This window comes from Pipistrellus kuhlii, unplaced genomic scaffold, assembly GCF_014108245.1.
Source record: "Pipistrellus kuhlii isolate mPipKuh1 unplaced genomic scaffold, mPipKuh1.p scaffold_m20_p_14, whole genome shotgun sequence".
Lineage (NCBI taxonomy): Eukaryota > Metazoa > Chordata > Mammalia > Chiroptera > Vespertilionidae > Pipistrellus > Pipistrellus kuhlii.
Genome location: NW_023425449.1, coordinates 17,103,012 through 17,118,254, shown reverse-complemented (window position 1 = coordinate 17,118,254; position 15,243 = coordinate 17,103,012). Strand labels below are relative to the sequence as shown.

The 15,243-nt window shown below is 35.2% G+C and overlaps 1 protein-coding gene across 1 annotated transcript in view; it reads left to right on the top strand.

Moving 5' to 3' along the window:
* Positions 1–15,243, top strand: part of CSMD3 (CUB and Sushi multiple domains 3) — a 779,390-nt gene that overhangs the window by 150,109 nt on the left and 614,038 nt on the right. The window contains exon 4 of the mRNA XM_036436812.2: positions 13,308–13,502. Coding sequence (XP_036292705.1) covers positions 13,308–13,502 — 195 coding nt within the window. The remainder of the gene's footprint in view (positions 1–13,307; positions 13,503–15,243) is intronic.

The window sequence follows — 15,243 nt, the reverse complement described above, 5'->3', positions numbered from 1 at the left end:
TTAATAATCAATGGCAATTAGCACACAAATGCATTTCCTCTTAAATTTAATTATATGCTGATTAAAAATGTTTGGGTACGTAATTAAAATAAGAAGGTCCAATGATACTTAATTTTTGCTTATACTCATATTACAATCCTAATAACTCCAGCCCTCACTCAATCCATGCATAGCTCTTATTAATTTTAATCAGAAGTATGCTTGATCACTGAATAAAGCCTGAAATACAATTGGTTAGATTGCACCAGGGAAAACTGTCTGCACTCTGTCAGTATGGAATGAGGAGTCTAGTGCAACCAAATGAGCAGAAAGATAATTGTCATAATTGTTTTCAATTAGTTTTTCATAGCTTTGGTGAAGCAGTTTCTATTGTACTATTGTATATCATGAGTCATAACAAGTACCAAAACTAGTTGTCATGATTACTGTGTGTCAGTGCTGAAAATGGTAAAGTATATCCTTGTCCTGGCTGGGTTGCTCAGTTGGTTGGAGTGTCATCCTATACACCAAAAGTTCATGTGCTTAGTATCTGGTAAGGTTGTGGTTATGATTCCGGGTCAGGGCACATACCGAGGTTTTGAATTTGATTCCTGGTTGAGTGCATGTGGGAGGTAACCAATAGATGTTTTGTTGAATAGATGTCTTTCTCCTCTATTTCTCTCCCCCCCCTCCCTTCTCTCTCTACAAATAAATAAAAAGTTATCTTTGGGCAAGGACTATATATATATATATATATATATATATATATATATATACATATATATATATTCTAAATGTTAAGATCTTAGTGAAGATAAATGAATTGAATAATGTAAATGCATTGCTAGGAAATATTTGTCATTGTGTAATGTGATGTGGTTTCTAAATGCAATGAAATTAGACAGACTCAATGAGCTCAAGCCTCATAAATACATATTTTCTGAGGAAAATGAGTACATGTGCAAACAGCTATCTTTTAGTACGAAATAAGTGACCATTATGCACTACTATGTTCATTGCAGTCCAAGGGGCCCATCTGTAGATGAGTGGGTATAAAAACTGTGGTACATTTACACAGTGGAATACTGTTCAGCCATAAAGAAATAAGGGAATCTTACTTTCTACAATAGCATGGATAGACCTGAAGAGTATTATGCTGAGTGAAATAAGCCAGCCAGGGAAAGACAAGTAACATCATTTCACTCCTATCTGGAAAATAATGAACAAAATAAACAAACAAGGAAAATAAAAATGGACTCATAGATCCAGGGAACAGACTGATAGCTATCAGAGGGGAGGAGCTTTGGAGAGGCTGGTAATGAGAAAGGGGAGTGGGAGGAGGTAGAAGAGTGTAAATGGGAATAGATGGTAATGGAAGGAGACTTGACTTGGGGTGGTGAACACACAATACAATATACAGATGATTTATAGAATTTTACACCTAAAACCTATATAATTTTATTAGCCAGCCACCCCAATAAATTTCATTAAAAATGAACTTCAGAATATAGAGATATCAAAAACACATAGCATGGTTAAAATCATAGTGAGTTACTATCAATTGGCCTAAGTAGCCCATACTAATATCAGTAATGCCTACGGTAGCAAAGAAGCTGCAGTATTGAAATCCACATTGGCCACAAATTAATACATGTCAGAGGTAAGATTCAAAGCCAGATTTCTTTATATTTCACTTTCTAATGATAAGGTCAACTGCAAGAATGCAGATCAGCTAGATCAAGACTTTCTTTGATCTTTTAGTTTTTACTTCTCTTCCAGATTTTTCAGAGCTAGCCCTATCGGGAGGAAAGGTTGAGCATTATTTTGGAAGAGTAAAATAGTGTGGATTCATTATACTCCTTGTCATCCAGAAATTCTTCCAGGCCCTGGTTTCACTTCCCTACCGTTCATGTCCCCATAAAGTTTATTGTATCATCCTTTGCTTCAACTGGGATTTGGCCCTTCCCCTCCCACCCCCACCCCTCCTTAAGGGAATTGAATTCTCAAGTAGATCTGAAACAATTTGGACTTCTTAGATATTTCTAACTTTCTAATTATTCTTTGAATTAAGTTAATTCTGGAACTAAATAAATATTAAGAGCCAAGTATATCTGAATTAAAGAGTTGAAAGAGGCACAGGAAAAGCACAGTATCTGCCTTGATTATGGCCACAAGTCAATTGAGTTGATAAGGTTTACACATTAAAAGCTAGAGAACAATAAAGAATTTTAAAAAGGTGGCAAAATGAAATGTCATAAGATATTTGAATACATGTTCAATGATTATAATAGAAAATAGAAACTTTTAGTACTAGAGCAAAGGTGCTCTAGTACTAAAAGTACTGAAGTGTTTGGGAAAGCTTTATACAAAGGGATTGGTTTAAATCTTCAAGTGCAGAACATTTAGATAGAAACAGGAGACACTTCAAAATGCTGTAAATCTCTGAAGCAAGATCACATGTGACATTTTGGAAGGAAGTGACTATTTGCTGAAATAGAGTCTGTGAGTAGGAGTCTGTAGGATGATATAGGCAATGCATAAAGGGTCTGATTATGGAGGATCTTGACAGTCAGGTGAGATATTGGATTTTCTTCTCTAGGCAGAGTCTGAAGGATTGTCTAGGGGTATTTTGAAAGAATTAATTTATAATCTGAAAAAGGGTGAAAGGGGAATACCTGCATATCAGGCAGTTGGATCAGACACATTTTCTTGTTCTCCATTATACAGTTTTTCAATATGAAAAATTTTATAAAGAAACAAAATCCCATTTCTAAGTCTCATATAGTTCATTGAGTTAAGTATTACATCTGTATGTACCTGCTTGAGCCTGAAACATTGAATCTAGGCACAGGCCTAGATTGTCTTGCAGACTCAATGTTTTACTATAGCCTCTCCCAGCATTTTCTAGCTTCCTGTGAGTGAAACACAGTTGTTGCATTTGCTGCCTCTCGCTATGACTCCCTTATGCTTGAAATATAATTTCAACTGACTCCTTTTCAGTCTCCTGCTGTTCCGGGGATGGTGGTGAGGTGGCAGTGATTGCAGGTAAACTTGATTTCAGAGGTGGCCTCAAGGAAGCAGTCCCCTTATTGGGCTAATGCTGTATTAATCAAGAGGTCCAGCCTAGAACCTATTCCTAAAATCTATTAAATCCCACTTACTCTTTGAAATTGGTTTTTATTTCTGACATTGATGAAGTATTTGTAACAGAAGTGGTGCATTGAAAGAAAAAAACCTAAGACATTTGTTACTGGTTTGTGGATAGGAATAGTAGCAAAGGGAATATATTATAGGAAGTATGTTGTTGAAGAAATTGTTTATGACAATGTGGATGGCAGACCACGGAAGCCTTAGCTCAAAAGGCTGAGGTTCATGAGAATGTTGTTTAGGTGTGTGTGGCCTGTTCTGGGCTGCCTTTTACAACAAAGTCAAGAGTTTAGGAATATATTGGCTTATTTTTTAAGGAGAGATTTAGGGAAATGTAGTCTAAAATCCTGGTTAAATAGATTGGAAAAGTCAACTGCTACTGCACAGTAGGGGTAAGAAAGCTTGGTAAGTTTCTTATTTTCTTATTCACGACAGCCCTGGGGCAAAGATTAGGTAAAGAATATCTCATGCCTGCACATTACTTCAGATCAGCCTTGGTGGTCCCAGTTGAAAAAAGAGAGAGAAATGGTTAAAGCAGGTTTTGGGTAGGGCCTGACTATTGACTGGCACAAGGAAGTAGCTGGAAGCAAACAAACCAGTTGCCTATAAGATTTTGAAGAAAATTTTAGCCAAATAAATCCTAAAACTCATTGGCCAAATCCTTTTGGTTGTTCAGTCCTTGAGGCTGTTTTCATGCACTGGACCTGCAAGAACTGTGTACTTCCAAGGATAGTCTCCCTTACCACACTCACCTCCAATTTTGCTGCAGAGATTATGGGCAAGGAAGAGCTATTCACCAGGAAATGCCTGGGGCTGGCAGAGTATACAAGACAAGGCAGCACCTTCTCAAGGACAGGACCAGGGCCTTCCAGGAGAGGAGGAGCTTCGTAATTTCTGACCAAAATAACTTATTCACTTCCATGACTGTTCTTCTCTAACGGGTCACTGATCCATGAGGAAGTATGGGTGGCCTTAATGGAAAACACACACATACACACACACACACACACACACACACACACACACACACGCTTCTGTGCTTCTCTGGGAAACCTTGGGTTTGAGAAGGATGTAGTAATGAGAAGGGGTTTTGTCAGGAGTAATGGGGAGGGAGGGAGAGTTTCTGTGAACATCCTCTGATTCAGCTCCCAGTAGCTTAGATTTCAGACTTTTTGATAGTCTAGCTTCATCATATAAATGCAAAGACCCACAGGATAACAGAACAATAAAATGAAAAAAAAAATCAGGGTCTTTGATAACCTGAGGTAATAGTCTGATCCATCCTAGTCTAGACCAGCCAAAGAATCGCATGCAGAAAATCACTGCTATCTCTTTAAACCATTTTATTTTGAGGCCTTTTGGCAGAATTTGCATAGCATTATGGCCCGAGACAGCTCATTTAAAGGCTCTCCAAAGTGTGCCACTCACATTCTTCTCTAAAGTTGAATTCTGTGTTTCCTCATATGAATAGTGTTCGCTTAAGCCCTTTGCTTTGCATTTTTCTCTTGAGCACATATTGTACGTTCTTTTCTCTGGGCCTTTACTCATATAATTTATTTTACTCTTGACTCCTCCCCAAATAAAATCCTACTTATCTCATACAGTGTTTGTCCTTTTGTAAAAGTATATAATATATAGCTTATGGAATCTGTTTTACTATTTAAATGCCAGAATATCACTATGCATGCTTATGCTTCTAAATGAGTTATAATTACACAAAGAACAGAATTGGTGTCCTATTTTTATATCCCTCTTACATTTATATCTCAGGCTTCAATAATTATTTGGTGATTAATTAATTGCTGAAATCCAGTGGCATCTCTCACTCATTGGGTGAATATATAATTTAGTAAATTATCCACAATCAGCTTAAGATTTTTAAAAAAAGAATTAAATTACTTTTATCTGAAAGTCTTAATTCAGATACTTGTCCCAATTCTGTCATCGGGAGAGGAGAGTCTATTCATATTTTTTACCTATTATTCTGAATCAAGCTATCAAATGCTATCCATGCCAGATGTAGCATTATTCCATTTTTAGAAACTGTAAAGTGAGGATGGCTGCTAACATATACTTTGTGAATATTCTGGTAGCTGCACAGGATAGAGTTAGGTTTAAATAATCATATTTTTAAATACTTTATTACATTGGCGATTAAATAGTTTGCAAAAAATAATGTTTTTCATCAGTTTATTTTAGATGGGAACATGTGTTTTGCCAAAAAAGGGCACAAATATTTGAAATTGAAAGAACATTAATTTCCTTTCATTCACATATTCAAAATTAAATATCCAATAATTGCTAGTCCTTTGTGCAATTGAATTTTTTTCATGGTATCTGATTATGGCTTTTTAACTGACTCTCAAACATTCATCTATATTGCCTGTGAGCTGTACCTTTAAAAACATAATCATGCCCTAACCGGTTTGGCTCAGTGGATAGAGGGTCAACCTGTGGACTGAAACGTCCCAGGTTTGATTCCGGTCAAAGGCATGTACCTTGGTTGCGGGCACATCCCCAGTAGGAGGTGTGCAGGCAGTAACTGATCGATGTTTCTCTCTCATCAGTGTTTCTAACTCTCTATCCCTCTCCCTTTCTCTCTGTATAAGAGCAATAAAATATATTAAAAAAATAAAAAAATAAAAGCAGAATCATATTGCCTAGACAGCATACATTTTTATGTATTTGATTTCACACTGTCTCTTCCACTACTTTATACTTCCTTTACTTGGAAATATATTCAGCCTCCTGAAGATTTATCTGAATTTGGAAAAAAAAAAGGTGTAGCAATAGACTTTTATCTTTCTACTGCTTGAAATGCTTGGTAATATATTTGCATCCTCTCCTCCTCTCACCTAGTCAGAGTACAGGCTATTTTCCTCTTACACACACAGCTAAGAAAATGTTAATTTGCTGTCATTTCTCCTCTAGCAACAAATAGTTTGTTAGAATTCTCTTTCATTAAGTGAAAAGAATAAAGGCTGTAACAGACATTCGTCCTTTTGATTGCCAAATCTGAAAATAAGCTTTTCAAAGTTTCAGTATGGCTTTCAAAATGCAAATATGGCCTATTGTTTGCTCCATCTCTAGTATTTCAGTGAGTACAGGTGTAACCAGTAGTTTACAAATTGTGCACATATTTAAGAACTATAAAAGAAGTTAATGTACTTTCATAAAACAACAAAAACATATACATATTAGTATTTTTTAATCTTTAATTTATTTATTGATTAAGGTATTAAAGTTGTGTCCTTATCCCCCCATTAACCCCCCTACACTCATGCCCTCACCCCCCTGCTGTCTGTGTCCATTAGTTATGCTTGTCTGCATAAGTCCTTGGGTTGATCTCTCCCCCTTATCCCCACCCTCCCCTACCTTCCCTCTGAGGTTTGACAGTCTGATCGCTGCTTCTCTGTCTCTGGATCTGTTTTTGTTCATCAGTTTATGTTGTTCATTATATTCCATAAATGAGTGAGATCATGTGGTATTTATATTTCTCTGACTGGTTTATTTTGCTTAGCATAATGCTCTCCAGTTCCATCCATGCTGCTGCAAATGGTAAGACTTCCTTCTTTTTTATTGCAGCACAGTATTCCATTGTGTAGTACCACAGTTTTTTAATCCACTGATCTGCTGATGGGCACTTAGGCTGTTTCCAAATCTTAGCTATGGTGAATTGTGCTGCTATGAACATAGGGGTGCATATATCCTTTCTGATTGGTATTTCTAGATTATTGGGGTATATTCCTAGAAGTGGGATTGCAGGGTCAAATGGGAGTTTCAGTTTTAGCTTTTGGAGGAAACTACATACTGCTCTCCACAGTGGCTGCATCAGTCTGCATTCCCACAAGCAATGCATGAGGGTTCTTTTTTCTCCACATCCTCACCATCACTTGCCATTTGTTGATTTGTTGATGATTGCCATTCTGACAGGTGTGAGATGGAACTGCATTGTCATTTTGATTTGCATCTCTCAGATGATTAGTGACTTTGAGCATGTTTTCATATGTCTCTTGTCTTCTTTCTGTCTTCTTTCAAAAAATATCTATTTAGGTCTGCTGCCCATTTTTTTTTTAAAATTTGATTGTGTATCTTCCTTTTGTTAAATTGTATGAGTTCCCTGTAAATGTTGGAGATTAAACCCTTATTGGTGATAATATTGGAAAATATGTTCTCCCATGCAGTGGGCATACTAATATTTGAATGACACAGTATATAATTTGACCTGTGCAAGCATGTCAAATTCATAGCTCATGGTCCATATACCTCATTATTTTGGCCCATTTTATACTTTGAGTTTGACATGCTTAGACCCATACAAGATCACATGTTGCTAATGTGGTCCAGTGCTTATCATAACATTAGTTTAATTCATGGTATTCCTACAGTTCTCTGATATTCTACCATTCCACTCTGTTTTGTGTCTAAACATCTACTCTTACAAACTCTGACTGATAAACATCTTTTATGTTTTTCCATTAAAGGAAATAAATCAATTAATTCTTTCTTTTGCTTGTTAATAATATATCAGACAATATGCTAAATTCTTGAAACACAAAGATGAATTAGAAACCCTGTTCTAGATATGATTATTGTCTAGCAAAAAGGAAAGATAAATATACAAATTTTTCCTGGCCAACATGGCTCAGTGGTTGAGCATTGGTCTATGAACCAGGAGGTCACATTTTGGATTCCCAATTAGGGCACATGCCCAGGTTGCAGGCTCAATCCCTAGAGGGGCCAGCTGCAGGCAACCAATCAATGATTTAAAAAAATATATATTTTTTTGATTTTTAACAGAGAGAAAGGGAGAGAGCTAGAGAGCTAGAAACGTCGATGAGAGAGAAACATCGACCAGCTAGCTGCCTCTTGCACACCCCCTACCAGGGATATGTTCACAACCAAGGTACATGCCCTTGACCGGAATTGAACCTGGGACCTTTCAGTCCGCAGACAGACCCTCCACCACTGAGCCAAACCGGCTTTGGCCAATCAATGATTTTTATTGCATCATTGATGTTTCTATCTCTCCCTCTCCTCTCCTTTCTGATATCAATAAAATATTTTTTAAAAGAAATAAATTTCATATATGTATATATATATGAATTAAAGTCCATGGGAGCATGATAGATGAAATAACTGATTCAAAATGATCTTAGAATATTTGCTAAACAAAATCTCCAAGAGAATTCTTAAGCACCACCATTTATATCCTATATAAATGGAATGACGCAATGACTCAGTATCTGTAATAAAATAAGATTTTGTACCACTAAAAAATATGAAAAAACGTATTACTTTGTTAAGTGCTTTGAAGTCTCAGGATACGAGGTACTAGGTGGTTTAACTTAATGTTATGTTCTTCTGAATTATTTTAATCATCTGGGAAATAAAGCCCTGAAATTAATTTTCTGTAAGAAGTACAAACAACTTGATTTTCCTTCCCTTAGTAGATATAATTTTACAATGTTTTAAAGCATTGCTAATTGGTCTTAGCAGGATTATGCTTCATCTGTTTGAATGAATAATTATTGAATTCCAGAGTCATGGTATCCCTTATCCTTTCATTCAATTTTGTAGATTAGGTTTTCTTCTTGATGATTTGCTAAATATCTTGCCTTTCATAATTACCTATGTGCTCATAACTAATTTTTTTTTTTTTGGAGCCAAGTTTGTTTTACCATGTTTATGAGTAAGTCGCTTTTTCTAAATTGCTTGGTTAATTTTATTGAATTTCCCCAAAGAACACATGATGAAAACACTGTTCTTCTATAGTTCTTTTCATATGCCCTCTTTCAGGATTTACATTTTATTTTAAACACCTTTTTCTTTACAAAACACGGCAAAACAAACTACTATGAACTTCTTAGGCTGTGGTACATCAATATATCATTTTATAATATAGTGCCTGGCATAGTGCTTGATAAATGGTATGAACTAATAGAGGAAGGAATGCATGAATTAATGACAACTATAGGAAAGCTTTGTGAATTTGGTTATACAAATCTTCTACCAGGAGTTGAGCTTATCTCTTGAATTTTATATCTGATTTAGATAATTAACTCAGTTTTACCTTTGATTAAATTGCTATTTTTTGAATAATTTTTAAAACAACAGAATGACATTATATTAACATTTAATAAAGACATGACTCTATATCTAGTAGATTATAACTTAATCACACCTAATTTAGAGGTCTCAAATGCAAAGTTAATTATAATAATAAAGCTGCAATTTGATGAGCTAATAATATCTTCCATATATTGAGTGCTTGTTCAGTATATAAATGAGTAGGATGTATTACTTCATGCAATCATATAAACAGCTCTATTTGATACTATCATACCTGAGTAGTATGCATATATTACTTTGGCTGCTCATTGTTTTAAAATTAATTTTGATCTATTAAAAATCATTCACATTCAATATTATTCTAGTATTAAGCTTGTAAACTCACACAGTATATATCATACAAAGGAAAATCTCTGCTCATGTATATTTTGGATGGATTTCAGTAATTCTCTATTTTTTTCTGAAGACCTTACAGTATCTCCCCCAAGAGAAAAAAATGACATACATAGTTCCTCTTTCTATTCATAAGCCTGTGCATTGTACATGCATTCACTGTATGAATTTGTCTTTGGTCAACTCATATGGATTCCTCCCTTCCCCAAATTCAGTTTCTACCCTATCATATTCATAGAACTTGTACTACTTATATTGCTAAATCTAATAACTATTTTAGTAGTTTGATCCTTTTAAAATTTTCAATATACTTGTTAACTCTTTTTCTTATCCGATAATTCTTATCCTATTTCTGATCTCAATTTAATCCTTATTTCATCATGAAATTCTTTTCAGACCTCCTATTAATCAAGACTTACTGTTTTCTCAATCATATACTTCATTATAGCTTACACATTTGTTTATCTCACTTGTCACTTTATAGTTACTGTTCTGTAATCAATTATTTATAACCTCAACACTAGGTTATAAACTCCACGATGTCAGGGCTATGTGTGTCATTTGCAAATCTATATTGCCATGAGTATTGCCCATTATAGCTGCTAAATAATCATTTGTAAAAAGAACACCTGCTTTTCATGGGTAAAGTATGCAATTGTAAAATGATCTGAGACTTTAAACTTGGAAACATCTAAGCTTGAGCCACAAGTCTACAATTTACTAGGCAGGTGGCCTTGAGAAAGTTACTTCATCTACCTGAGCCTCAAGATTTTCTTTCTCTACAGTGGGGGGAGTCATATATGTTGTTGTGTATTTTATGAGATGTAATTGGGAAAATGAATGTCTATGTGCCAAAACAGTATAGCTCAGAGCTGACCTCAACAGTTAAATTAACTTCCTTAAATTGTAAACTCTTAGAAAGTAAAGAAGATGGTGTTGCTTTAACTTGTGCATATCACAGAGCAATGTTAATAGTAACCCTCAAGAGCTTCTAATGAATAAATTAGTCACATCACTTACCAAGTACAGTAATTATGTTTCTGTTTAATTAATATTGACAAGTGTCACTCAACTATCAATATAACTTCTGTATAACACAATTGGAATTTTTGTTTTTCTTAAATCTTTTCCAGGTTACTCTTTTGATCCATCAACAATACTTTACACTTTAGAATAGTTTTATATTGCCAAAATGCCTTCATTTTACTTGCTGATAATTGCAATAACTCTGAGGAGACAGAATATATGAAATATACATCTTTTCATAAAAAACATAACAAAACAAAAAAAACACACACACATGTGTTTTAATTACTCTATCATTTGTTATGGATATAGAAGTAAACTTACATAGAGGGTCTCTGACATTTTCAGAGAAGTGTTTTGAAGGTAAAATCTTCAGATATGTTTTACAGTAATATTCTCAATTCTCTAAACTGTCCAATCTAAGTATTTCTCTCTCTCTCTTTTTATTTTTTAATATATTTTATTGATTTTTTTACAGAGAGGAAGAGAGAGAGAGAGCCAGAAACATCCATGAGAGAGAATAATTGATCAGTTGCCTCCTGCATACACCCCATCGGGGATATGTCTGCAACGAAGGCACACACCCCTGACTGGAATCGAACCCTGGACCCCCAAGTCCGCAGGCCGACGCTCCATCCAGAGCCAAACCGGTCTCGGCTAAGTATTTCTCTTTTATCTACAAACTTTATCTCATGAGATAGATTCCAAGAATTAATTCAAATTAGATTGCAGTACATGGGAAGATTCTTTTATATATTTACTAGATTCCCAGTGCACAAAATTTGTGCCTAGTGGGGGCGTCCCTCAGCTTGACCTGCATCCTTTCCAATCTGGGAGCCCTCAGGGGATGTCCTGATGGCTTAGATCTGCTCCCTCAGGAGCGGGCTTAAGTTGCAGTCTGGCTTTCCTCTGCAGGAGGCAACCAGGCTGATCAGGGGAAGGTTCTTCCTCTATCACCCCGCTGCTGCTGCCACTGCCAGCCACCGCAGCCGCCAAGGTGTTTTCATAAATACAGACTCTAGTCCCTTCACAACAAATAAATGTCTGTTCTGCTCTGTAAAAGTATGTGATTTTCTAACCACTCTGCTATACATCAGCAACTAATGCAGAATAATAATGAATGTAAATTAATTGAAAAATTAAATAAGATTTTTAATTTCAGGAAAAAAGGAAGACATACTCTACCATATGCAATAAAGCAGATTATAAACCAATTATTAATATGCATGTTCTTGCTAATCAGTGTTCTCTCTCATCATTGATATTTCTATCTCTCCATCCCTCTTCCTTCTTCTAACTAACTGCACATTTGGGATGAATATAAAAAATGTAAAGATATTTAATTTTTGCCTTGCAATGTCCTTTTTAGCTTTTTATTTTGCAGTAATTACATATTTTTAGGTATTTATGAAAACAGTACAGAATTTTCATATATTTTTTAATCTAGCTTCCCTTAATATTAATTACATACCTAATCATAACCTGAGTGTCCAAACTAAGTTTCTGGCAGGAACTTAACATTTGAATAAAACTATTAGCTAGACTTTAGGCTTTACTAAAACTAGAATACTTTTTAGTATTCCTAATGATTATTACTTATAGAATAAAAATAATATAATTCTATAAATTAGAAAATTTAGAAAATATAAGGGAAAAATATTCCCTCTAACTTAATTATATTATATAAATTCTTCCTTTTCTATAAATTTCTCTGCATTACTTTATTTTAAAAGTAAAATTGTATTTTTGTCTGAAGTGAATATTACTTTAAATATTTTATATTTGTATGCTCATATATTTTTAATCATTAACTAATAAGACATATGACAATGGGAAAAGTATCCTGACATAATTGGGTATTTTCCAGATATTTTGCATATTTATCTAATTAAAACTTCACAATTTTATTTTTATTTTTTAAAATATATTTTGATTTTTTTTACAGAGAAGAAGGAGAGGAATAGAGAGTTAGAAACATCAGTGAGAGAGAAACATCCATCAGCTGCCTCTTGCACACACCCCCACAGGGGATGTGCCTGCAACCAAGGTACATGCCCTTGAACAGAATCAAACCTGGGACTCTTCAGTCCGCAGGCTGACGCTCTATCCACTGAGCCAAACAGGTTTCGGCAGAACGTCACAATTTTATATACTTATTATATTTCAAGGTTAAACAAATAACAGAGCTGGGATTCTAGCCCAATCTCTAGCTTCAAAGGTGTGTTCATTTGTACTGCACTATATTTTCAAGTGAAAAAAAAATTCCCGCCCATATGTGTATTTTTTTTTTTCAGATGAATGCTCATGGTTTAGGCTTAAGTACAAGTCTCAGAGTAAGGAGAGAGAGTAATTTTACTTGATTATTATTAGTTAATAAACATTAAAGAAGCAAAGTATTACTTCGTTTTAATTATATGTACAATATGAGTAATACTGATTTTAGCATTACTATAAAGATTAAGCAATATAAAATATCTACACTTTTTTTCATGAAGATGACATTTGTTCAACAAAATTTCGTTCCCTTCCCAGTTTTCTCTGTTCCTTTTATTCAAATGAAATACTTCTTTTGTGTGACTCCTCTTAAAAGCATAGGATACATCTTGATCTACTATTATATTCTGACGAATCTAAAACATTAAAATGTGTATTAAAATAACTGTACGCTCTCCTTTCCCTGTCTTCCACAGAATTACAGAGCAGCTCCTGTGGGAACCCAGGAGTCCCTCCCAAAGGAGTGTTATATGGTACAAGGTTCGACGTCGGGGACAAGATCCGCTACAGCTGTGTAACTGGATATATCCTGGACGGCCACCCTCAACTCACGTGCATAGCCAACACAGTGAACACAGCCTCCTGGGATTTCCCTGTACCCATCTGCCGAGGTAAGGAGAAATGGAGAAATACAGTCTTAGTTTTTATGCTGATTGAATATTTGACACAATAACAGCATTCTATAAAGGAAGAGTGGCGGTCAGAGAGTATATTTGCAAAACGTGATTGTTTCTTTTATAATGTTTGAAGCTTAAAAACTATATATACATATTATATACTACATGAAAAGTTTAGGGGGAAAAATGCTAAGGAAATACTTTATTTTTAAAATGGGACAGTAAATACGTTTATATTTACATACTATATACATATTTCTGTATAATACATTGTGTATATGTGTCTTCATATTTATATTAGAAGAATATGGAGCTCATTATGTTTAGAAATATAATTAGACTTTCGTCATGTTTTTTTCTTTTTTAAATTTTGAAATATTGACTGGATTTGTCAGTCTTTTAAAGATTTCGGTAGAGAACTTTGCATAGGAAATTATGACATTAAGAATGCTGTATAGTTTCTTACCAATACTGATGAACATTATTTGATTATAGGGAAAATACAATAATATAATAATATTAGAGGCCCTGTGCTCAGGTAGGATCCCTAGGCCTAGCTGGCCATCAGGGCTGATCTGGGCTTTCCTTCCCCAGCTGCTGGCTGGCTGCCTGCTCACGGGGCCTCCCTTCATTTTGTATCGCCCCCTGGTGGTCACTGCACATCATAGCAAGCAGTCAAACTCTCCAGAGGGGACAGTTTGCATATTAGCCTTCTATTATATAGGATGGACAAAGATTCAAAGTACAGAGACTAGAGGATAGAACAAGTTCAACATTAGCTGAATTCATGGATGAATTGTGTCCATAGAAATACTAGGCACAATGCTGTTTTCTCTCTGGGCTTCATATTTTCCAACAAAAGAATATCTCATTTAGCTTTTGATAAGCTTTTGTAATTCCTCTGCAGATGGGATGTAGGAATGTTCAACTTCTCATCTAAATTACTTTGTAGTTTACTCTTCATTAAACATGTCACCACAAATGCATGCAAGAGAAACCCTTGGAAATCAGACACAGCTAACTTCTTATACCGGCTTTGACCATTACCATGTGAGTGATATGCAAATCATCAACCCTGTGAGCTTTATCTCAGATTTATCTCTTTTAACCAGTGGGAGAAAACCACCACCACCACCCGTTCATTCGTTCTGAGGATTACATAAGATATCTATATCTGCCTCTTTGTAAAATATCTGCCGTGTATGACATTCTTTAAATGTTAAGTCTTCCTTCAATGCTGCTGCTACTTATGGTAATGCTACCACTGCTACTGTGACACTGTTACTACCGCTGTTTCTGCTGCTGGTGATATTTCTCTGACCACTATTAGCTACCATTTATTTGTGCACTTCTAGGGTACTAAGATATTATAAGCATAATCACTTTTCAATTTCATAACAATAGGGAACCGAGGTTCAAGATTGCTCAGTACATGTCAAAAACTATGAAGAGTATGAGATTTTTACTTAACTTGCAAGTTAACAAGTTTGTCTGCCACAGTTACTTGAATAGTCATAGAAGGCACAAGGCATTTGGGTCAGAAACAAAGGAAGTTCATTATTCATCGAGGTGTTAGGACCTAGTGTATCGCCATTTGTGTCAGCTCTGCAAGCCAGATTCTCATAAAATGAGAAGAAGAATGGGAGATGTTTCCACATGTAGTTGGTGGCATTATCAGAGAGGAATCATGAACTTAGGTCCGTGGTCGGCAAACTGGGGCTCATGAGCCACATGC